The sequence below is a fragment of the Molossus molossus genome, unplaced genomic scaffold, assembly GCF_014108415.1.
Source record: "Molossus molossus isolate mMolMol1 unplaced genomic scaffold, mMolMol1.p scaffold_m16_p_9, whole genome shotgun sequence".
In the NCBI taxonomy this organism is placed as follows: domain Eukaryota; kingdom Metazoa; phylum Chordata; class Mammalia; order Chiroptera; family Molossidae; genus Molossus; species Molossus molossus.
In genome coordinates this window covers 3,267,539-3,292,739 of record NW_023425403.1, presented here as the reverse complement: position 1 = coordinate 3,292,739, position 25,201 = coordinate 3,267,539, and the positions used below count along the sequence as shown (strand labels likewise).

General features: G+C 58.6%; 1 protein-coding gene across 6 annotated transcripts in view; it reads right to left on the bottom strand.

The window, feature by feature from the left end:
* Positions 1 to 25,201, bottom strand: part of MCPH1 (microcephalin 1) — a 178,691-nt gene that overhangs the window by 116,477 nt on the left and 37,013 nt on the right. For 5 of the 6 annotated variants that reach the window (XM_036249619.1, XM_036249620.1, XM_036249621.1 and 2 more), the window contains exons 9-10: positions 9,952 to 9,989; positions 8,451 to 8,613 (exon numbers count right to left, since the gene is read on the bottom strand). In XM_036249619.1, coding sequence (XP_036105512.1) covers positions 8,451 to 8,613; positions 9,952 to 9,989 — 201 coding nt within the window. Of the gene's footprint in view, positions 1 to 5,670; positions 5,838 to 8,450; positions 8,614 to 9,951; positions 9,990 to 25,201 lie in introns of those variants that run through there. The other variant, XM_036249624.1, reaches the window with a different exon arrangement.

The window sequence follows — 25,201 nt, the reverse complement described above, 5'->3', positions numbered from 1 at the left end:
GACCCCTCGGCACCCTTCCAAAACGAAAGCCCGGACTACCGGCGCAGCGGTGTGAACTCCGGAAGTGGGGACGGGGCCTCCCGCACAGGGCCAGCGCCTGCACCCCCAGGTGAGCTCACAGCCGGCTCCCTCCTCCAGCTCCACGGCCGGTCACTGCGAAGGACAGAGGAGCCGGCCGTCCACGCACGGTCCAAGGTCCCCGCACGGTCCAGGGTCCCCGCGAAGGGCAAGGCCCCGCCTTCTCCAGGCGGCAGGCGGCTGCCCTTCCCTCGGGGAAAGCACAGGGGACGTGCAGATGAACAGCGGATGGCAGAGGAGGGCGGAGGACCCCACGCACCCCTTCTGCGGCCGAGGCTCAGCTCCGCAGAGAGCCTGGACCTTGGCCAGCGGCTTCTCGAGTGAGCAGCGAGGTCTGTGGCTGATCTGTCGGCCTGCACACAGGATGCGCTTCTGTGACGACGACCGTCCACTCTGCTGTGACCTCACCGCCCAGGACGGCGCCCCCTGCACCGCGTGTTTCCTCAGAGGAGGGGTTTCCCAGCGTTGGCATCACTGACACAGCCCGGTCCTTCCCCCGCCGCCGTCTGCCGAGTCCGATGAGACGGCGGGTGTACCCTGCTCTCTGAGGCGGAAGGACTTCACCAAGGGGCGAGCTGTGGCTGAGAAGAGAGACCTCCGGACTCCAGCCAGCGACAGAGACCCCGGCCGGAGGCCTCCGTCAGCTGGCATCTCCTGGGCCTGCACCGGGCCGCGGCCCACGTCTGCGACAGCTCCCGGTCCCTGGAGACGGAGGTGGAACATCGAGCACCTTCTGTCTCTGTTATTCCTGGGATGTGTCCAGAAGTTCATCTGCCAACTTCAAGTTTGAAATACGTTTTTACAGATGACCCCTGGGTCTCCTGGGAAGGCCACGTGGCGCACCGGGGCAGCGGTGTCAGCTGTGCACGTTCTGCGGTCAAGGCCAGTGTGGACGGCAGGGCTCCCTCTGGTGCCAGCGGCCGACCCTGGTCCCACCGCTGCCCGGACTCACCGTGAGGGAGCCCAGACTACATCACTGTTTACTTCATGAAAACAGGTCCATCCTGACATCACTTCTCGACCCACAAGCCCTGGACTGTAACGCGTTCCGTCTTGCTCAGCACGTGCTGTCCGGAGGCCTGGCGGCAGGACAGAGGTGTGTCTACATCCAGACCTGCACCACGGCGGACTGACGGACGGCTCTGCCCAAGCCTCACTCGGAAGCGGCTCAGACTTTCTAACCTGAACACGGCTGAAACCCCTCCACCTGTGCCCCGTCTCCCAGGGGGCGCAGCTCCACGCCGAGGGGACAGCAGGGAGAAGACAGGTCATGCACCCCAGAAGCCAGGCGGAAGACAGGCAGCAGAGAAGACGGGAGACGCCCGTGCGTGACAGCTGGGGGGCAGGGCAGCTGGGGACCCCTCCTGGCGCTGTGCCGAGCACAGCAGAGAGAGGCTTCGCTCTAACGGGACCCAGAGGTCGAATCACATCTCCAATCCCCTGCGCTGCCCCCGCCTCCCAGCAGCAGGGAACGCGCTCCTCCACGTTCTCTGTCTCTGTCTGGGGCCGTCCCTCCCTGGGCTGCAAAGGGCGGCGTCTCAGCGAAGTCCTGGGAACCGCCGGGGGCGTGCAGAAACCGCCAACTTGCTTTTCCAAAAAAAAAAACCCAACAAAATCTCAAACTGAATTCTGTTATAAAATCACCATCATTTTTTGGATAGACGAAGCGGGCCACATACAACATCTAATTTTGAAGAACGGCTAGAACTCTACGAGAAATTTCCCGAGAAGACCAACAAACCCTGAAATGAAAACATTCTCAGGCGTGTTTTCCTTGGAAGCAAATTCGTACTGCTAGCCAAAAAGAATATTTTAAGAATCCCCCCAATTGCACGGGGGACAGGAGGGAGGGAGGGACCGCCGAGCGTCCCCCTCAGAGGGGCTCCTGGAGCTCACGGCGTGGCCGCGGGCCATCTTGGCCCCGAAGGAAGGCTCGGCCCGCGGGGCCCAGCCCGGCCGGGTGGCAGATGTGCGTCCACGCTGGCTTCGGGGCCCCACGGGGTGGCCGTGTGAACAGCAGTGGCAACTGTTCCCCCCCAACAAGCTCGCCGTGTGTCAGACTGGCCTTTACGAGAGAGAGAGGCCACGAAAGGAGGTCTGTCCTAAGACTGACCAGCAGGGAAGACGCCAGCGTCTCCAGGCTCCCCCCAGGTGCGGGTGTGACAGCAGCACCGCCGGCGTCACCGGACGCTGCTGTGCAGGAAGAGACCTTTCACGCTGGGCCAGTGCTGTCCTTTCCCAATGCCCAGGAGTCCAGGCCAGAGGTCGGGGGCGCCTGCAGCTGTTTCCATGGAAACACAGAGCCCACCAGACTGCCCTTGGATCCGAGCAGGCGCCTGGCGGGACGGCACTCTGCGATGTGGGCAGGGCAGACCCTAGGAGGGGCCGTGCCGCGGCGGCCTTAGAGGAGTGGCGGTTCAGATCTCCCGAGACACTGCCCCGACAGGAGAGCCCTCACCTGGGCAGCGTCCAGCCAGGCCACACCAGGTTCCCGGCTCCCCCTTCCTGGGCCTGAGCTGTCACAGCTCACCAGGAGAGCCGCCGGCCCGGGGCCCCCGAACACCTTCTTTCACTGCGGGGGACGCACCCCTTCTGCACGTGGGCTGAGGTGACGGCGGACAGCACTGGGCGTTTGCCGCTCTTTGGGGGTGAGGTACTACACTGTCATTTCTGTTGTGAGGCTAAATTTGTCAGGTCTTACTTTTCCTGGTCACTGTTCCTGCCCCCTGCCTGCAAACTCCCAGCTCTCACACAAGCTGACAGATGGATGGGTGACCTGGGCTGTACCCCGTGCAGGAGGGACCGCGACTTGGTGGGATGCAGACCTCCCTCCGGCTGCCGGGCAGTTCCCAGCACCCAGGCAGCTCAACAGAGCCGACGCTCGTTGTGGGAAGATGGAGGTTAACCCCCAGCCTACGAAGTCCCCAAATCTAGGCCAAGCCCGATAGCTTGGCATTTAACTACCTTGTACTGAGTTTTTCTTTCCTCTTGTTGCATATTATTATCCCACTAACTATTAAAACGTCGGTGGCCTGGGTCTTGTGTTCCAGTTTTGTGGGGCCTCAGTGGCAACGTCCTGGAAACGCGGGCACTGTGCGTGAGCACAGTGGACACAGCCCTGCGCAGAGCGCACAGGCACGGTCCACATCGTGTGCACGCGTGTTCAGGGCAGTCCCCATAACGGTGACCGCCTCTTCCTGCCGTCTTCACCTCCGAATACACGGCTCCTGACTCCTGACGTCCTGGCGGAAGGGAGTGACTAGAGGAGTCAGAGAAGAGGTCACATCTTGCAGAGAAACGGTGGCACTCAGTGGCCTGGTGAAGGAAACGTGGCACTGACTTCTGAGCGAGTGCTGCACCACTGGTCAGAATCACCGGCACCTCGAGGGCACTGCGCTCAGTGGGAAGTCAGGCAGAGAAAGACACACCGCACGGGGTTTTCTTACACGCGGAATCTAAAGAGCAAGTAAACAAGCACAGGACACAGAAGCAGACTCACCCGCTGGGAGCCACTGCTGGCTGCCACAGCGGAGGGGGCGGGGCCGGGGGAGGGGCCACGAAGCCCAGATCAGCAGTCACAGAATGGTCCCAGGGAACAGTCAACAATATCGCAGTGGCTACGGACGCTGCCAGGAGGGTGCCGGCAACACTGGGGAGCTGTCGAGTATGGACGTCTAGCCCACACTGTACACCCCAAACAGGAGACTAATATTGTACGTGAACTGTCCTTGAAGAGTAAAAAATAAAGGGCTCAAGTCTTCAAAATAACGAGTCACATAACATAAAACCACGACACGGGGATATAAAACGGGTTAAACACAGGGCTCCGCACGCCTGGCGCACTGAGGACGCCGGCTCCAGCTCCAGGGCGGCTGCTCTGGGTCCTCTGGGTCCTCTGTGCCCCGGCGGGTCCCCTGTGCCCCGGCGGGTCTGCACAGCTGGCCCTCCCCGGCTCGGGACTGGCTCCCTGCGGCACCCTGGGATCTCTGCACACGGAGGAGTGTGAGCAGCTTTGGAGGGTGGGGCCCAAGGCGATCTCCCTGACTCTTTCCGTAAGCGTTCTCCTGCCGTTTTCTCCCTTCATGTGCTATTTCTCAACCGTCTTTCTTCTGTTTAAAAGCAAGGTGTCCGCAGTGTGGGTCCTTCCGCAGGCTTTGAGGAAGAATCGGGTCCAGCCGCTCTCCCGGCTTCTGGTGGGGGCTGTGGGAGACCCTGGTGGGTCCTGATTTGCGGAGGGATAGCTCCAGGCTCTGGCTTCCCACGGCGGTCCTCCCTCCGCGGCTCGGCCTGTCCTTACAGCATTCGAGCAGGTTAACCCGGGACACACGGACTGGTGGGGTCAGCGCCCCTCCTGACAGGTCCATCCACCCAGCCCCCCACGGGGGCATGTGTCTGTCCCCAGGCTTGGTGCTACCTGGCAGAGCTGCTACCAACACTCACGCACAGATTCCTCTAAGCGATGACCTCGGAGCGGGGCTGCCGGGGGAGCTTTAAGTGCATCCCGGACTTCACCGGAGAATCCCAAACTCCTGAGTGGCTGCGCCTCCCCGCCCCGCAGCCGCATGTGCGTGTGCAGGGCTGGGCGTCCCGGCAGAGGCCTGGCGCCCTGCTCCGCAGCTCAGCCGTCCTTCCACACGTGTGGTGGGGTGTCACGCGCGTGACAACGGTCCTTCTCTAACGACTCACAGCGTGGAGCACCTTCCCGATGCTAATTTGCCATCTGTGCATCTCCGTGTTCAAAACATTTTGGGGTAGATTTGGGTTTCGGTTGTTTCTCCTTTTTTCGATCTTGAGGATTCTTTACATTCTGGGGACAGGCAGGTCCTGTGTCACAGACGTGCAAACATGTTCTCCTGGTCTCCGAACTCCCTTCCAGAGCAAACATTTTCATTCTGATGAACCGTAAGTTAGCAATTCTCTCTCACACAGCATGCTCGGTGCTGCAGCTGAGAACTCTGTCTAAGCCGAGGCCGTGAAGGTTTCTCCCAGGCACACTTCTGAGGGTTTTCATGTCGTGGGTCTGGGGCCACGCCGAGGGGCTTTCCGTGTAAAGCCTGAGGCGGGGTTCCTTTCCCGGCACCCAGATGTCCGGCCGCGCCAGTCTGCGTGTCCAAGACACTGCCCTTTCTCCGTGGGTTCCTTTCGCACCTTTGTCAAGACCAGTGGCCACATGTGCATGGGTCTCTCCTGGACTCTCCCTTCTACTCCACGATCCGTCCTGCCCACACCCCGGTGCCTTCGGAAAGGACGCCCGACATCGGGTAGTGACAGTCCTCCAACTTTGTTCTTCTCTGTCACAATGTCTAGCTATGCTCGGTACTTTTCCTCCACACACACATTTTAGAACTGGCTTGTCCACATCATCAGACGAGTCTCCTGAGACTTTGACTGGGAATGTGTTATAGCTGCAGGTGGTTTTTTTTTTTTCAATCCTCACTCGAGAACATTTTTCCATTTTTTGTTCAGATAGAGTGGGAGGGAGAGAAAGGAAGAGAGAAACATTGACGTGAAAGGGACACATCGAGTGGTCGCCACCCACACGACCAACCAGGGCCGGGGACAAACTGCAACCAAGGTACGTACCCTTAGCGGGAACCGAACCCGGGTCTCTCTGGACCGCAGGCCGACGCTCTAACCGCTGAGCCAAACCGGCCAAGGCTGCAGGTCGTTTTGAAGGGTGGCACTTTACATGGAATCGGCCAGTCCATGAACACAGGTGTCTCTCATTTAGTTCTTTCATTTTTTAAAACATATTTTTTCTTTATTGATTTTAGAGATAGAGAGGAAGAGAGAAGGAGAGAGAGAGAGAAACATTGATGAGAAACAATATCACTGCCTCCTGCATGCCCCCACTGGGGACCAGGCCCACAACCTGGGCATGTGCCCTCACCTGGAATCGAACCGGCACCTCTTGGTGCAGGGTCAACACTCAACCCTGAGCCACACCGGCCGGGAAGTTCTTTGGTTTTTTAAATCTCAGTGTTCTGCATACAGATTCTGCACATACTATTAGGTTAGATTTATACTGAAATATTCCAATGTCAACATTAAGTTACTTGCTGTATGCTGACAATTTGGTGAACTCACTTATCAGTTCTAAGAGCGATTTTGTAGATTTCTTGCCACTGTCTACATGGACAATCGTGCTGTCTAGAAACACATTTTTATTTATCCTTCTCTAACCTAAATGCCTTTTCCTTTCCTTTCCTTATTGCACACATACTTCATCCACTTGCTTATGAGACAAGTGCCCCGGGTTCTTCCCTCCAGGCACGAGCCCTGGAGAATCCCGCGGGAGCCCGGAGTCTGCGAGGTAACAGGCCCTCCCCCCGCCCTCACACGGGGCGGTGAACTCCGCAGGCCAGCGGACCTGCAGCTGCTTCCGTTCCTCCACAGGACTAGAGAGACCACGGGCAGCGCCCTGGGCAGACGGGGAGGCACCCAGGCGGCAGAGGGAAGGCAGAGCTCACGTCTGACCCCTCTGGCCTGCTCAGAGTCCCGGGAGAGCCGGGTGGGGACCGAATGAAGGACGGATGATATGTCCATAAAAGATGAAGAACATTTTTTCCTCTGGGACGTGAGGGAGGAACAGCTGACTGATGAAGATACACTGCGGATCGGAGGGGAAGAAGACGGACATCCACTCATGGCAGCTGGACTTATAAATGCTCTTCCAGGCCAGTCCCTGGGGTCAGAACTAGCCTGAGCAGGTGAGGTGGTCCCCGACGACCACCAGTGCAGACAGAACATTCTGGGACAGTTTCGACCTGTCCACTGCAGGACTATGAGCACTGATGCCTTCAGCAGCGTGGACCACAGCGCTGCCGGGCTCAGTCGTGAGACGGGAGCGAGACCACAGCGGCTCCCACCCTTCATCTGCGGTCTGCTGGCAGGTAGAGCTCTCCTGGCTTACAGGAGCACAGTGCTCGTGCACTGCATTCTCGGGCAGGGGCGGGCGGGGGGAGACTGAGCAGATGCAGAGGACTAACACAAGAACCGATGACACCAGCGTGCAACTTGATGGAGGGGCCAGAGGTTGAAGAGCAAAGGAAAAATAGGAACAGTAACAAAATAGATCAATTTTTATGAATATTGAAAATAATGATTAAAAAACAAAACTACCTTTAATTCACAAAAATGAGGGCAAGCAATGTTACTAATATACCCGCGTAAGATAAAACATATCCAAATGGGATTAAATGTACATGTTTCATCCTAAGTAAATCCATCTGTAAAAACAACCACTGAATTCTTTGGCTTTTTAAACCACCCTGACACAGGTCACATCACTTCCTGGGCAGACACAGCAGAAAGTGCATGCGGCCATGAGAACACCCAGTGTGCACTTTCCTTCCAAGTCGGCTCTAAGCTGCTTCTTCCCGCAGCCCAGGGGTCCTCATCACACCTCGCTCCGGGAGGGCTCAGCCACGGCGAAGGTGATGAGCCAGGAGGAGACTCCAAGGACAAAAGGACTGCCACCGCCCACAGAAAGGTGTGCAAATAAACAAGGGTGTGCATGGGCACAACTCTCGTATCCACCGCTGGCTGACCCAAACTCCTGAAATGCCTTTGGTGTAAGAAATCATAGCTCTAGCACAGGCTCAGCCACTCAGAGGACAGGGTGTCGGGTTAGAACCCACCCCCAGCACAGACTCAGTCACTCAGAGGACAGGGTGTGGGGTTAGAACCCTCCCCACAGACTCAGCCACTCAGAGGACAGGGTGTGGGGTTAGAACCCACCCCCAGCACAGGCTCACCCACTCAGAGGACAGGGTGTGGGGTTAGAACCCTCCCCACAGACTCAGCCACTCAGAGGACAGGGTGTGGGGTTAGAACCCTCCCCACAGACTCAGCCACTCAGAGGACAGGGTGTGGGGTTAGAACCCACCCCCAGCACAGACTCAGCCACTCAGAGGACAGGGTGTGGGGTTAGAACCCACCCCCAGCACAGACTCAGCCACTCAGAGGACAGGGTGTGGGGTTAGAACCCACCCTCAGTACAGGCTCACCCACTCAGAGGACAGGGTGTGGGGTTAGAACCCACCCCCAGCACAGACTCAGCCACTCAGAGGACAGGGTGTGGGGTTAGAACCCACCCCCAGTACAGGCTCACCCACTCAGAGGACAGGGTGTGGGGTTAGAACCCACCCCCAGCACAGGCTCACCCACTCAAAGGTCAGGGTGTGGGGTTAGAAGCCTTCCCCAGCAAAGACTCAGCCACTCAGAGGACAGGGTGTCAGCTTAGAACCCTCCCCCAGCACAGACTCAGCCACTCAGAGGAGAGGGTGTCAGGTTTCACCCTCTCTCCAGCACTGACTCACCCAATGGGAGGACAAAGTGTCGGGTTACACCCTCCCCCAGCACAGACTCACCCACTCATAGGAGAGGATCCAGCAGCCACGCGCCAAGCCCAGCAGCACATTGAGGGTGCGCAGCGCCTTCCCGGCCAGCACGTGCGTGGTGGTTTCACACACCTCGGGGGCTAGTGAAAAGCCTTTCAACTTGGCTACAACCAGGGTGACGATGTTCTGCTTTCTATCAAATAGGGAAAAAGAAATCAACACAATAAGTGTTCCCTGCCTTGAACGTCAAGGTGATTGCACAGAATTTAAAAACAGAAAGCTGAAACTACAGTGATCTCGGCTACAGTGTTCACGTCCTGATTTCTTTTCAACCCGCCCTGCACGCTTGGGGGAGTGAAAGACCTTCAGACCTTGACTCTGAATGTCTGGGAACTGGCCGGGCTGCAACGCCCACCACGCGGTCCAGGCAGGGCCGAATCCGGCCACGCCACAGCACCGGGGCGCCCTGGACAGACCTGCCCGTTCTGCGGTGGCCAGGAGCCTGCCCTCTCTCGCTTGCATATTTCGTAGGCAAAACATAACATTTATTGAGAGTCACACACAGTTTTTCCATTAAGGGGAGGAAAAAGGCCCCTGTCATTGAACTGTCACATCAAACCTTTGGGTAAACTGCACTGATGCATTAAGACTCTTTGTAAAAAAAAAAATCTTCCAATTTTACTTCCTTACCAAGTACCTCTCCATTGTTCCTCCCCTGCTTCCTAATGCTTTCGTGACACACCGCTTCCCCCCTCCTGGCGAGGTTCGCAAATCCACAGAAATGCCAGGGTGTGCAGGGCTTCCTAAGCCACACTAGGAGTCAGTGCGTTCACAAATAAACTCTCCTCTCCAAAAAGCACACTGCAGAGGGAACGGGGCTGAATCTGGGGCACATTCATAGCTTAAAAGTATTACCAAACGTGGTCTACGTGCACCCCGTCTGCGGCCTGTTTTCACGGAAATGTCCCCAAGTTTTGATGCCTATCTCAAAACCTTAAAACCTATGACTGATACGAAGAAACAGGGTTTCCCCCGGTAAACAGGAACCGGTGCTGTATTTTTGTTGGAAGGGCTGAACTGTGCTGCATGTGTAAGGAGACGCAGGAGCGTGCCAGCACGCCGGGAACCCTCCACGGAACGTGGGGACGCCCGTTTCCACACACGTCCCACCCAGGAGCTTGCGTCAGGGCTGGGAGGGAGACGAGCCAGGCAGCGATGCTCCCGGACTGAACATTCGTGATGCATGGCGTGGGCGCTGGACACACAGAGCGCGGGCAGCAGGGAAGAGGACGAGCGAGATCCTGCAAAACCTCTGCTGGCCGGCTCATCCGCTCACAGGGTCTTCAGGGCCAAACCGCTCCGTCTCTGAACCACCTTTCAAATTCCCGGTGATCTCTAACTCAGGTGCGAAGGATCCCGCATCTCGCAGGGATACAGATCTCAGAATCGCCGAAAGCACAGCACCGCAGGGCGTGAAACAGAGGCGAACAAGCCTGTATTGAGTAGGAAGCTGCAAACGACGAGTACTTACTCAGCTGGCATGCTTGTCATGACTAATGTTCTTGTTGGCTAGAGGTTTCAAAAGAGAAGAACAAAAAACAGTCAGAAATATAGAAAACATTTTTCCCACATAAATAAACTTTAATACTTTTTTTAAAAAGTCACATCACTTAAAAATAAACATTTAGGCATATATCAAAGAAAAAAACATTCTTTTCCTGGAAACAAACAGCCCAGGCGACAGAAGCTGAGACAGCGCCCCCGAAGCAATCCCAAACAGCCCAGGACATGAGTGTCCGTCGATCTGTCCGTCCGTCCTGCCAGCAGAACCCCGTGCCGCCTGCAGGGCGGCGGCGGAGGGCAGGGAGGCATTCTGAGCGCGGAAGAACCATCCACCCAGGCTCCCGGGCCCAGGTCTTAGACACCCGCAATGCTAGTGCTCTGGCCCTGCGGCGGCCTGAGTCCTTGCCCCTGGCGCACACTGGGCGGCTTGCTGACGTGCCGTCCTCCGCTATGAACTGGGACCGCGAAGTTCTCATTTTCTTTATTCCTCAACTACAGTCTACCGTCAACAGTTCAGTATGATTTCAGAGGTACAGCTTAGTGCTTAGACAACCATCTACTTTACAGAGTGGTTCCCCAGATATTTCAAGTACCCACCTGGCACCATTCAAAGTTATTACATTATTGGTGATAGTCTCTCTGCCTAAAGTTTATTTATTTAAAATATTTTACTGAATTTTTTTTGAGAGAGGAAAAGGGAGAGAGACAAACATCAATGTGAGAGGGAAACATTAATCGGCTGCCTCCTGCATGCCCCCCACCAAGGGCATGTGCCCAGACTGGGAATCGAACCAGCAACCCTTCAATGCACAGGACGAGGCCAACCAACGGAGCCACACCGGCCAGGGCTAAAGTTTACTTGAATAAAGTAAGTAAAGTAAATAAAGCCAATCTTAAAAAGCGTCCTTACTTGCATGATAATTAAAGCATGCTACAGCAAAAATTGAAAGATTTGGAAATACAGCATTGAACATATACATTGCCCTGTTATTCTACAAGCCAGAAATTACTACTGCTCAACAATTTGGTATGTGTTCCACCAATGTTCTCTCTGTGAAAAGTGTGTGTACTTTTTAATATTACATATTAAAAAGAATGGACTCAAGCATTCATCCCCTTTGTAACTCATAGGATGTAGTTCAAATGCTACTAGCTGGGCCATACAGCCGTGAACCAGCCGTGGCCCTGCGGGGTCTGGACTGTCCCGTGAACCAGCCGTGGCCCTGCGGGGTCTGGACTGTCCCGGGAACCAGCCGTGGCCCTGCAGGGTCTGGACTGTCCCGGGAACCAGCCGTGGCCCTGCGGGGTCTGGACTGTCCCTGGGAACCAGCCGTGGCCCTGCGGGGTCTGGACTGTCCCGGGGAACCAGCCGTGGCCCTGGAAGTCTGGACTGTCCCGGGAACCAGCCGTGGCCCTGCGGGGTCTGGACTGTCCCTGGGAACCAGCCGTGGCCCTGCGGGGTCTGGACTGTCCCTGGGAACCAGCCGTGGCCCTGGAAGTCTGGACTGTCCCGGGAACCAGCCGTGGCCCTGGGGGTCTGGACTGTCCCGGGAACCAGCCGTGGCCCTGCGAGGTCTGGACTGTCCCTGGGAACCAGCCGTGGCCCTGCGGGGTCTGGACTGTCCCTGGGAACCAGCCGTGGCCCTGGAAGTCTGGACTGTCCCGGGAACCAGCCGTGGCCCTGCGGGGTCTGGACTTCTGGACTGTCCCGGGAACCAGCCGTGGCCCTGCAGGGTCTGGACTGTCCCGGGAACCAGCCGTGGCCCTGCGGGGTCTGGACTGTCCCTGGGAACCAGCCGTGGCCCTGCGGGGTCTGGACTGTCCCTGGGAACCAGCCGTGGCCCTGGAAGTCTGGACTGTCCCGGGAACCAGCCGTGGCCCTGCGGGGTCTGGACTTCTGGACTGTCCCGGGAACCAGCCGTGGCCCTGCGGGGTCTGGACTGTCCCTGGGAACCAGCCGTGGCCCTGCGGGGTCTGGACTGTCCCTGGGAACCAGCCGTGGCCCCTGCGGGGTCTGGACTGTCCCGGGAACCAGCCGTGGCCCTGGGGGTCTGGACTGTCCGGGAACCAGCCGTGGCCCTGCGGGGTCTGGACTGTCCCTGGGAACCAGCCGTGGCCCTGCGGGGTCTGGACTGTCCCTGGGAACCAGCCATGGCCCTGGGGGTCTGGACTGTGTGGGGGTCTGGACTGTCCCTGGGAACCAGCTGTGGCCCTGGGGGTCTGGACTGTCCCGGGAACCAGCCGTGGCCCTGGGGGTCTGGACTGTCCCGGGAACCAGCCGTGGCCCTGCGGGGTCTGGACTGTCCCTGGGAACCAGCCGTGGCCCTGCGGGGTCTGGACTGTCCCTGGGAACCAGCCGTGGCCCTGCGGGGTCTGGACTGTCCCTGGGAACCAGCCATGGCCCGGGGGGTCTGGACTGTGTGGGGGTCTGGACTGTCCCTGGGAACCAGCTGTGGCCCTGGGGGGTCTGGACTGTCCCGGGAACCAGCCGTGGCCCTGGGGGTCTGGACTGTCCCTGGGAACCAGCTGTGGCCCTGGGGGTCTGGACTGTCCCTGGGAACCAGCCGTGGCCCTGCAGGGTCTGGACTGTCCCGGGAACCAGCCGTGGCCCTGGGGGTCTGGACTGTCCCTGGGAACCAGCCGTGGCCCTGGAAGTCTGGACTGTCCCGGGAACCAGCCGTGGCCCTGGGGGTCTGGACTGTCCCGGGAACCAGCCGTGGCCCTGCGAGGTCTGGACTGTCCCTGGGAACCAGCCGTGGTCCTGCGGGGTCTGGACTGTCCCTGGGAACCAGCCGTGGCCCTGGAAGTCTGGACTGTCCCGGGAACCAGCCGTGGCCCTGCGGGGTCTGGACTTCTGGACTGTCCCGGGAACCAGCCGTGGCCCTGCAGGGTCTGGACTGTCCCGGGAACCAGCCGTGGCCCTGCGGGGTCTGGACTGTCCCTGGGAACCAGCCGAGGCCCTGCGGGGTCTGGACTGTCCCTGGGAACCAGCCGTGGCCCTGGAAGTCTGGACTGTCCCGGGAACCAGCCGTGGCCCTGCGGGGTCTGGACTTCTGGACTGTCCCGGGAACCAGCCGTGGCCCTGCAGGGTCTGGACTGTCCCGGGAACCAGCCGTGGCCCTGCGGGGTCTGGACTGTCCCTGGGAACCAGCCGTGGCCCTGCGGGGTCTGGACTGTCCCTGGGAACCAGCCGTGGCCCTGCGGGGTCTGGACTGTCCCGGGAACCAGCCGTGGCCCTGGGGGTCTGGACTGTCCCGGGAACCAGCCGTGGCCCTGCGGGGTCTGGACTGTCCCTGGGAACCAGCCGTGGCCCTGCGGGGTCTGGACTGTCCCTGGGAACCAGCCATGGCCCTGGGGGTCTGGACTGTGTGGGGGTCTGGACTGTCCCTGGGAACCAGCTGTGGCCCTGGGGGTCTGGACTGTCCCGGGAACCAGCCGTGGCCCTGGGGTCTGGACTGTCCCGGGAACCAGCCGGGGCCCTGCGGGGTCTGGACTGTCCCTGGGAACCAGCCGTGGCCCTGCGGGGTCTGGACTGTCCCTGGGAACCAGCCATGGCCCTGGGGGTCTGGACTGTGTGGGGGTCTGGACTGTCCCTGGGAACCAGCTGTGGCCCTGGGGGTCTGGACTGTCCCGGGAACCAGCCGTGGCCCTGGGGGTCTGGACTGTCCCTGGGAACCAGCTGTGGCCCTGGGGGTCTGGACTGTCCCTGGGAACCAGCCGTGGCCCTGCAGGGTCTGGACTGTCCCGGGAACCAGCCGTGGCCCTGCGGGGTCTGGACTGTCCCTGGGAACCAGCCGTGGCCCTGCGGGGTCTGGACTGTCCCTGGGAACCAGCCGTGGCCCTGGGGGTCTGGACTGTCCCTGGGAACCAGCCGTGGCCCTGCGGGGTCTGGACTGTCCCTGGGAACCAGCCGTGGCCCTGGGGGTCTGGACTGTCCCTGGGAACCAGCTGTGGCCCTGCGGGGTCTGGACTGTCCCTGGGAACCAGCCGTGGCCCTGGGGGTCTGGACTGTGTGGGGTCTGGACTGTCCCTGGGAACCAGCTGTGGCCCTGGGGGTCTGACTGTCCCGGGAACCAGCCGTGGCCCTGGGGATCTGGACTGTCCCTGGGAACCAGCCGTGGCCCTGCGGGGTCTGGACTGTCCCTGGGAACCAGCCGTGGCCCTGCGGGGTCTGGACTGTCCCTGGGAACCAGCCGTGGCCCTGGGGGTCTGGACTGTGTGGGGGTCTGGACTGTCCCTGGGAACCAGCTGTGGCCCTGGGGGTCTGGACTGTCCCGGGAACCAGCCGTGGCCCTGGGGGTCTGGACTGTCCCGGGAACCAGCCGGGGCCCTGCGGGGTCTGGACTGTCCCTGGGAACCAGCCGTGGCCCGGCGGGGTCTGGACTGTCCCTGGGAACCAGCCATGGCCCTGGGGGTCTGGACTGTGTGGGGGTCTGGACTGTCCCTGGGAACCAGCTGTGGCCCTGGGGGTCTGGACTGTCCCGGGAACCAGCCGTGGCCCTGGGGGTCTGGACTGTCCCTGGGAACCAGCTGTGGCCCTGGGGGTCTGGACTGTCCCTGGGAACCAGCCGTGGCCCTGCAGGGTCTGGACTGTCCCGGGAACCAGCCGTGGCCCTGCGGGGTCTGGACTGTCCCTGGGAACCAGCCGTGGCCCTGCGGGGTCTGGACTGTCCCTGGGAACCAGCCGTGGCCCTGGGGGTCTGGACTGTCCCTGGGAACCAGCCGTGGCCCTGCGGGGTCTGGACTGTCCCTGGGAACCAGCCGTGGCCCTGGGGGTCTGGACTGCCCCTGGGAACCAGCTGTGGCCCTGCGGGGTCTGGACTGTCCCTGGGAACCAGCCGTGGCCCTGGGGGTCTGGACTGTGTGGGGTCTGGACTGTCCCGTGAACCAGCTGTGGCCCTGCGGGGTCTGGACTGTCCCTGGGAACCAGCTGTGGCCCTGGGGGTCTGGACTGTCCCTGGGAACCAGCTGTGGCCCTGGGGGTCTGGACTGTCCCTGGGAACCAGCCGTGCCCTGGGGGTCTGGACTGTCCCTGGGAACCAGCTGTGGCCCTGGGGTCTGGACGGTCCCTGGGAACCAGCTGTGGCCCTGGGGGTCTGGACTGTCCCTGGGAACCAGCTGTGGCCCTGCGGGGTCTGGACTGTCCCTGGGAACCAGCCGTGGCCCTGCGGGGTCTGGACTGTCCCTGGGAACCAGCTGTGGCCCTGGGGGTCTGGACTGTCCCTGGGAACCAGCCGTGGCCCTGCGGGGTCTGGACTGTCCCTGGGAACCAGCCGTGGCCCTGCGGGGTCTGGACTGTCCCTGGGAACCAGCTGTGGCCCTGGGGGTCTGGACTGTCCCTGGGAACCAGCTGTGGCCCTGGGGGTCTGGACTGTCCCTGGGAACCAGCTGTGGCCCTGGGGGTCTGGACTGTCCCTGGGAACCAGCCGTGGCCCTGCGGGGTCTGGACTGTCCCTGGGAACCAGCCGTGGCCCTGGGGGTCTGGACTGTCCCTGGGAACCAGCCGTGGCCCTGGGGGTCTGGACTGTCCCTGGGAACCAGCCGTGGCCCTGGGGGTCTGGACTGTCCCTGGGAACCAGCCGTGGCCCTGGGGGTCTGGACTGTCCCTGGGAACCAGCCGTGGCCCTGGGGGTCTGGCCTGTCCCTGGGAACCAGCCGTGGCCCTGGGGGTCTGGACTGTCCCTGGGAACCAGCCGTGGCCCTGGGGGTCTGGACGTCCCTGGGAACCAGCCGTGGCCCTGGGGGTCTGGACTGTCCCTGGGAACCAGCCGTGGCCCTGGGGGTCTGGACTGTCCCTGGGAACCAGCCGTGGCCCTGGGGGTCTGGACTGTCCCTGGGAACCAGCCGTGGCCCTGGGGGTCTGGACTGTCCCTGGGAACCAGCCGTGGCCCTGCGGGTCTGGACTGTCCCTGGGAACCAGCCGTGGCCCTGCGGGGTCTGGACTGTCCCTGGGAACCAGCCGTGGCCCTGGGGGTCTGGACTGTCCCTGGGAACCAGCCGTGGCCCTGGGGGTCTGGACTGTCCCTGGGAACCAGCCGTGGCCCTGGGGGTCTGGACTGGCCCTGGGAACCAGCCGTGGCCCTGGGGGTCTGGACTGTCCCTGGGAACCAGCCGTGGCCCTGGGGGTCTGGACTGTCCCTGGGAACCAGCCGTGGCCCTGCGGGGTCTGGACTGTCCCTGGGAACCAGCCGTGGCCCTGCGGGGTCTGGTCTGTCCCTGGGAACCAGCCGTGGCCCTGCGGGGTCTGGACTGTCCCTGGGAACCAGCTGTGGCCCTGCGGGGTCTGGACTGTCCCTGGGAACCAGCCGTAGCCCTGTGGGGTCTGGACTGTGTGGGGGTCTGGACTGTCCCTGGGAACCAGCCGTGGCCCTGCGGGGTCTGGACTGTCCCTGGGAACCAGCTGTGGCCCTGCGGGGTCTGGACTGTCCCTGGGAACCAGCCGTGGCCCTGCGGGGTCTGGACTGTCCCTGGGAACCAGCTGTGGCCCTGCGGGGTCTGGACTGTCTGCGAACAAGGGAGAAGAGGTGCATCTGAAGGTGGAGTGGGGGCCTGGGCACCCCGTGGCCACACTGGGGAAGGCAGAGGAACGAGGAGGCCGGCGGAGTGACTTGAGATGCCGCTAGGAGGCCTCGGAGAAGCAGCAGGGCACCTAAGTACCAGCTGACTCTGCCGGGTTCCAGCCACCCCTCCAGGCACCGTGGCGGGTTCGGACCCCTGGGTTTCATCGGGAGACCAGGCCGGGCAAGACCCTGGCCAACACCTGAGTCCTGCTCCTCAGTGGCCCCCTTCAGGGAAAACTGCACAGGCCCAGGGCTGTGACCAGCTCAGAGTCCAATCCAAGAGGAGCCCGGACATGGCAGCCACGTTCTGCTGTGGAACCAGCCACCAGAATCCAGCCGGGTTTCAGCGGTGGGAAGTACCCCAACTCTGGGATCAGGGGACGAAGGGCGGGAAAGCGGACAGGAAGTTCCCGACTCTGCAGGCTCGGCTCCTGCGCTCGACTCCACCTCAGCTGCTTCTCTTCACCCGGCTCCCTCCCGGTTCTCCCGCAGGCTCTCGGCTGACCACCTCGGGGTCCATCTCCACGCGGACCTCCTGCCAGGCCCAGGCTCAGCAGGCTCGGCTCCTGCGCACGACTCCACCTCAGCTGCTTCTCTTCACCCGGCTCCCTCCCGGTTCTCCCGCAGGCTCTCGGCTCCTGTGCAGGCTCGGCTCCTGCGCACGACTCCACCTCATCTGCTCCTCTTCACCCGGCTCCCTCCCGGTTCTCCCGCAGGCTCTCGGCTCCTGTGCAGGCTCGGTTCCTGCGCACGACCGACCACCCTCAGCTGCTTCTCTTCACCCGGCTCCCTCCCGGTTCTCCCGCAGGCTCTCGGCTCCTGTGCAGGCTCGGCTCCTGCGCACGACTCCACCTCATCTGCTCCTCTTCACCCGGCTCCCTCCCGGTTCTCCCGCAGGCTCTCGGCTCCTGTGCAGGGCTTGGCTCCTGCGCACGACTCCACCTCATCTGCTTCTCTTCACCCGGCTCCCTCCCGGTTCTCCCGCAGGCTCTCGGCTCCTGTGCAGGCTCGGTTCCTGCGCACGACCACCCTCAGCTGCTTCTCTTCACCCGGCTCCCTCCCGGTTCTCCCGCAGGCTCTCGGCTCCTGTGCAGGCTCGGCTCCTGCGCACGACCACCCTCAGCTGCTTCTCTTCACCCGGCTCCCTCCCGGTTCTCCCGCAGGCTCTCGGCTCCTGTGCAGGCTCGGCTCCTGCGCACGACTCCACCTCGGCTGCTTCTCTTCACCCGGCTCCCTCCCGGTTCTCCCGCAGGCTCTCGGCTCCTGTGCAGGCTCGGCTCCTGCGCACGACCACCCTCAGCTGCTTCTCTTCACCCGGCTCCCTCCCGGTTCTCCCGCAGGCTCTCGGCTGACCACCTCGGGGTCCATCTCCACGCGGACCTCCTGCCAGGCCCAGGCTCAGCAGCCTGCGCCTGCCTGAGAAACCCCGTGGGGGTCGAAGCAGGGGCTCAGATCTCAAACCTGACACGTGCGCCACTAAGCCCATTCTAGCCGGGCAATTAGACAAGGGAATAAAAGCCATCCACATTGGAAAGAAAGAAGTAAAACAATCGCTATTCACAGATGAAGTAACTGTATATGCAAAACCCTTAAGAATCCAGAAACACTGTTAGAACTAAAAAATGAATTCAGGAAAGTTGCAGGACAAAAATGAACATGCAAAAATCAGTGATATTTCCATATGTTAATAATAAACAATAAGGAAAGGAAATTCAGAAACAATTTTATTTGTAATACAACAAAAAGAATAGAAGTTAATAAAGGGGTATACAAAACTTGTACACTAAAATGAGACAACATTAAGGAGAGAAATTAAAGAAGACCTGTTTTGTTTATTTATAAAATAAACAAAAAGACACTCGGGGACCATGCAACGGAAGACGTAATGTTGTAGGATGTAAATACCATCAAAAGCAGACTCAATGCAATCTCTATCAAAAGCATTTGTAGCAATGAAAAACTCCAACGTACACTTCACATGGAATTCCACAGAGACCCAAATGGCCAAAACGATCTTGCAAAACGACCACAAAGTCTCATGCTTTCTGATTTCAAAACTTATCACAAAATTACAGTAATCAAAATTGCACGGTACTGGCATAAAAAAGAGACACGAATATAAAATCGAAAGCCCAGAAATGAAGTTCCACACCCGTGGGCGTTACTTTGTGACAAAGGTACCAAGGCCCTTCATTTGGTGAAGAACCATCTCTTCAACAAACAGTGCTGGAGAACCGGGTGTCCACATACATACAGCAGGATGAAGCTGGACCTTCACATGATACAAAAAATGAACTCAAAGCGGGTCAGACACCTCAACTAAAGAGCTAAAGCTATAAAACTCAGAAGAAAAGAGGGGAGGATCTTCATGACCCTGGATTTGGCAATGGCTCCTTTAATGACACCGAAACACTGGCAAACACTAAATAAACTGGACTGAATCCAAATTAAAAATTGTTCTGCATCAAAGAACGCTGTCAAGAGAGTACAAAGAGCGCCCACAGGATGGGAGGACGTGTTTGCCAGTCATATATCTGATAAGGTTTAATGTCCAGAATATGTCAAAAACTCCTACAACTCAACAAAACAAAGGAAACACACGTTTAACACGGGCACACAACTTACATGTTTGTCCAGGGAAGAAAAGGAGACGGACAATGAGCTCATGTAAAGATGATCTACCCCACTGGTCCTCAGGGATGTTCAAGCCCACACCTGCTTGGAGGGCCAGCGTGGACCACAGCGACTACGGGTCTTGTTCTCTGCCTATTTGCCCTCTTCGAGCTACAGTCAGTGAAGATTCCCATGCCTCCAGGGCGAACAGGTCTTTGCAGTCTACACTGGCTCTGGTATCTGTCTTTATCCTTGATCAGTGCTGAAATAACTACCTCAGGAATGTTTTCAGAATCCAAATCCACACAGTTAAGGTACTTGGAGATTACGACTAATTTAATAATTTTGGTTTCATGAAAACAGCTAAGTCTTATCTGAATTACCCATGTGACATATAATACACACATTTTTTTTTTTTTCTACTTGGGTTTTTTTCCCCCTAAACCGAAACAGGTTTACTGACCAAATAAAATCAGATCACTTCCACATGATGTTTAGGATCATGAAAAGTGACAACTCGTGACACAGGCAATGGAATCATCATGCCGCAAACTTTCCCCAGCGATTCCGTCACGTGCCGGCGTGAGGATGCAGGACCTTCAGTGCTACCCCAGTTGCACCAGGAGGTCTAGACTGAGCTGGCACTGGAGCCCTGGCAGGCCGGGTGGGCAAACCACCGGGCTGTGAACCCTCGGGGTGAGAAACCAGCACTTGAGAGGACAGACCCCACGCCCAGAGGGAGGCCAGGCCCCTGCCGCCGGGCACACGGGCCCTGGCTTTGCTTCTCCTTTCCCGCCAAGCTCCCCCGAGCTCCTGTTGGTGGATGCGCCTACCTCTTCCCGTGCAGCGCTGCCCACAAGCCAAATGAATTTTCGCTCCAATACACTTCAAAAACAGTATGCTTCCGTTTACCCTAGGTAATATAAACCTTTTGCCATTAAAATGAGTTCATTTAAAAATTGCTAACTAACTCTTGTGATGTATAAGATAGAACACGAAGCACTGGTTACTAAGCATCATCTTAATTGTATCTATTGGTGCTTATTTTGTATGCCACAGAAGCTGTGTCTTCGCATCCGGTCAGTGAACGTGTTCATTTCTGCCACTGTAACGGGCACAGACACGCGGGGGGGAGGGCACGTGGTGCAGGTCTCGCTGGTCTGCTGCCTCCGCAGGACCCATGACGGCCAGGGCCCCCCAGCCCAGGTTTCTGTGAAAGGAATGTAGTGACTTGGGCTGGAAAAGTGTGATCAAGTCACGAAGAATGGCCAAGGTTACACGAAGAGCAATACGGACAGAGAAACAGAACTGTGCATGTGCGCTGTTTTTTTTTAGTTATTTTTTTTTAAGTGTGTTTTTATTGATTTTAAAGACAGAGGAAGGGAGAAGGAGACAGAGAGAAACGCTGATGAGTGCCTCCTGCACCCCCCTACTGGGCATCGAGCCCGCAACCCGGACACGTGCCGACCAGGAATGGGTCCGGGACCTCCAGGTGCATCGGACAGCACTCAACCACAGCCTCACCAGCCAGGGCTTGTTTCCACCTTTTTTAAAAAGCAGTGATGTTCAGGTTTATGGGTTGCAGACTCCTTTACACTATTGGGACCGAATGAAAAACCCAAAGAGCTCTGGTCTGTGTGAATTATAGCTACTGATGCTCACCATCCTAGAAACTGGAAAACTCAGAAATTGATCTGCTGGCCACTTAGAGGCAGCAACACAAACCCACTCACGTGAACAGAGCAACAGCGGGTGCTGCCATGAGCCCTGTGCAGACCACGGTCGCCCTGTGCTCTGTCCGAAGGTAGGGTGTCAGCCTGCCCCGGACAGGAAGGGGCTCCTGACGGACCACCGCGGGAAGTCCACCGACTCCGCTCTGTAACACCGAGACCGAGAGAGAAGATGGGCAACGCGTTCACGTCTGAGCCGAGTTTACTTATGCTCGTGGGTTGTCTGTGGGTTTACTTAGTCATCAGACAGGAGAAGAAACACGAGCATAGGATGTATATCTCAACATTTTGACTGTAAGTGTGAACATCTCAGAAACGAAAGATGCACAATAGAACTGTGACAGTGCACAGCCTCAAGGGAGGCGGGCCCTCCCCTCGCTGTCTGCCGGGCTCAACAGGAGACTCAGCTTCCCCGCTACTCTGCTCACTCCTCCCACAGAGGGAAGCGTTCTGTCAACATTCCAAGGAATCTATCACAGAGCCGGGGACAGACAGAAGGAAGACAACCCAACCCTTCTGTGTGCTCAACATAGTCACTCAACATGGGTTCTTTCTCAAAGGAAAAGCACTAGTCCAAATACAGCCATCCAGGTGCAAATACAGCCATCCAGGAGCAAATGCAGCCATCCAGGTGCAAATACAGCCATCCAGGAGCAAATACAGCCACCCAGGTGCAAATACAGCCACCCAGGTGCAAATACAGCCACCCAGGTGCGGATACAGCCACCCAGGTGCAGATACAGCCACCCAGGTGCGGATACAGCCACCCAGGTCTGAATACAGCCACCCAGGTGCAGATACAGCCACCCAGGTGCAGATACAGCCACCCAGGTGCAGATACAGCCACCCAGGTCCGAATACAGCCACCCAGGTGCGGATACAGCCACCCAGGTCTGAATACAGCCACGCAGGTGCGGATACAGCCACCCAGGTCTGGATACAGCCACCCAGGTGCGGATACAGCCACCCAGGTGTAAATACGGCCACCCAGGTGTAAATACGGCCACCCAGGTGTGGATACGGCCACCCAGGTGCAAATACAGCCATCCAGGTGCAAATACAGCCATCCAGGTGCAAATACAGCCACCCAGAACCAAAGGTAACCAAAGAAGACGCCAGGATGACATAACCCACTGACCAGCGAAAAACAGTTCTCTAGTAGGAAACACTGCGTTTAATTTTAGCCAAAGCATTTTCTGGACATCAAGTGGTGAGAGGGAAGGGGAGAGGAAGACAGAGAGAGAATACAAAAATTTGGAAACAGTCTAGCTAACATTGTTTTAGTAAGATCAAAGGTAGGTCAATTTAAACAAACGTACTTGTTCTATTAGTGATAAATGAGAAATATTTTACAAAGAAAACATCCTCTGAAATGTTTTAGGTTTAAGCACCACTTCCCAGTACACAGGGAAACTGCTTTTCCGAGAGAGAAACCAAAGTATGGCGACGACCCGCACGTGGGCCGAGGTCGCGGTCTTTGCTCCCTGCTCACACACCGCCCACCGCCTGGTGCGCAGACGGCTGGAATCGTGCTCTGTGATCACTTCCTCCCCAGAACGTCAACGTGGCCTACAGTGAAGCCTGGAAACCGCCGTCCGGTCCTCTCCTGAGGACACCATTATCTAGGCACCTGGGCGCTGTGTCATTTAAAGTGTCTCCAGACAAACACCTGCGACCTCACCATGTCCCTCCACACTGCCGATGCCCCCGTGACCTCACCATGTCCCTCCACACTGCCGATGCCCCCGTGACCTCTCCATGTCCCTCCACACTGCTGATGCCCCGCCGTGACCTCACCATGTCCCTCCACACTGCTGGTGCCCCCTTTCTTAATCTGATCAGTTCTGAGTTCCAGAGCAGGGTATATGCAGAAACATGGGCTATGACCGTTAGCTTTCTTAACCAATGGTATTAACCATTTTTGTAACTTAAGTGTCTTTCTTATATCTTTTTTTTCTTACATGAAATTTGTTTAAATTAGGAGAATCACAGAGACTGAAAATATAGGTGGCTTTTTCTGAAGTGTAATACCTTTCTGCGTGTTCTCAAATAACACAATAATCAATAGACATTGGTATCAGTTTTGAATACTCATATAGGATCAAGGTGAATTTTTAAAAAATATGTTTTGATGGATTTTTTAGACAGAGAGGAAGGGAAAGAGAGAGAGAAACATCGATGGGCTGCCTCCTGCACGCCCCCTACAGAGGATGGAGCCCGCAACCCTGGCACGTGCCCTGACGGGGAATCGAACAAGATCTCTCAGTTCATGGGACAGAACTCAGTCCACTGAGCCACACCAGCCGGGTTAAAGATGAATCTTTATAGTTAAAAACATCCAAGTTACTCATTGTTAATATCCAAGTTGTTTTTTTAAAAAATACAGTACACACAGGTCGCCCTGGCTGGATTTCTCAGTGGTTAGAGCATCAGCCCATGGACCAAAGTGTTGAGGGTTCGATTTCAGTCAAAGGCATGTACCTTGTTTTCAGTTCGATCCTGGCCCTGGTCAGGGTCATGGAGGAGGTAACCAGTTGATGTGTCTTCTTCACATCAATGTTTCTCTCTCTCTCCCTCTCTCTCCCTCCACACCCCACTCGATCTGAAGATAAATGGAACAATGTCCTTGGATGAAGATTTAAAACAAACACGCACAGGTCACCTCACTGAAGGTGTTTATCTGACACTGAGCCTGTCCAACGGCCACGCCATCAGGCCTGCCACACCTGTGTGCTGGCTCAGGGCGTGGACAATGCTGGAACAGGCGCCGGGCACCGCAGGCTCTGCTCTGGACTGAACGCCCCCCATCCCTGAGCTGAAACCCAGCCGCAGCGCATGCTCTGGACTGAACGCCCCCCATCCCTGAGCTGAAACCCAGCTGCAGCGCATGCTCTGGACTGAACGCCTCCCGTCCCTGAGCTGAAACCCAGCCCCAGCACATGCTCTGGACTGAACGCCCCCTGTCCCTGAGCTGAAACCCAGCCCCAGCGCATGCTCTGGACTGAACGCCCCCCGTCCCTGAGCTGAAACCCGGCCCCAGCACATGCTCTGGACTGAACGCCCCCTGTCCCTGAGCTGAAACCCAGCCCCAGCGCATGCTCTGGACTGAATGCACCGCCCCCCCAGCACATGCTCTGGACTGAACGCCCCCTGTCCCTGAGCTGAAACCCAGCCCCAGCGCACGCTCTGGACTGAACGCCCCCTGTCCCTGAGCTGAAACCCAGCCCCAGCACATGCTCTGGACTGAACGCCCCCTGTCCCTGAGCTGAAACCCAGCCCCAGCACATGCTCTGGACTGAATGCACCGCCCCCCCAGCACATGCTCTGGACTGAACGCCCCCTGTCCCTGAGCTGAAACCCAGCCCCAGCGCACGCTCTGGACTGAACGCCCCCCGTCCCTGAGCTGAAACCCAGCCCCAGCGCATGCTCTGGACTGAACGCCCCCCGTCCCTGAGCTGAAACCCAGCCCCAGCGCATGCTCTGGACTGAACGCCCCCCGTCCCTGAGCTGAAACCCAGCCCCAGCGCATGCTCTGGACTGAATGCACCGCCCCCCCAGCACATGCTCTGGACTAAACGCCCCCTGTCCCTGAGCTGAAACCCAGCCCCAGAGCATGCTCTGGACTGAACGCCCCCCGTCCCTGAGCTGAAACCCAGCCCCAGCGTACGCTCTGGACTGAATGCACCGCCCCCCCAGCACATGCTCTGGACTGAACGCCCCCCGTCCCTGAGCTGAAACCCGGCCCCATCACGACGTGTTCGGAGGTGAGGCCTTTGAGAGGTGATTGGTGCTGAGGGTGGAGCCTGGTGAACAGGATTCGTGGAGAGAAGGGTCTGGAGAGCCCCCTCCGCCACCTGTGGGGACAGGGGAGACAGGGAGAAGCAGGAAGTGCTCTCCCCGACATGGAGCCTGCCTGCGGCCCCTTGACCAGGACTCCAGCCCCCAGAACGGTGAGAAACCAAAGTTGGCGCTCCTCTCAGGCTGGACGGAGACAACACCGAGGGCCAGACCAGAACCTGTCTCCACAGGCACCCTCCCGTCCGCCAACGGGTTCCCTGGAGAAACGGGACCAGGACGAGGATGTGGAAGAGGAGGCGGCTACGGAGAGTGGCCAGCCTGAGGGCAGCTGGCGAGGCTCCCTGCCAGTCTGGGAGCTCGGGGGCATCTCCTCTGGGTCAGACAGGAACTCTGCCAGTGCACAGGTGGGGGGCGAGGGTGGGGTGAGGCCTGGGGGGGGCGGCGGGGGGCGAGGGCTGGGGGTGAGGCCTGGGGGGAGCGGGGGGGTGAGGGCTGGGGGTGAGGCCTGGGGGGGGCG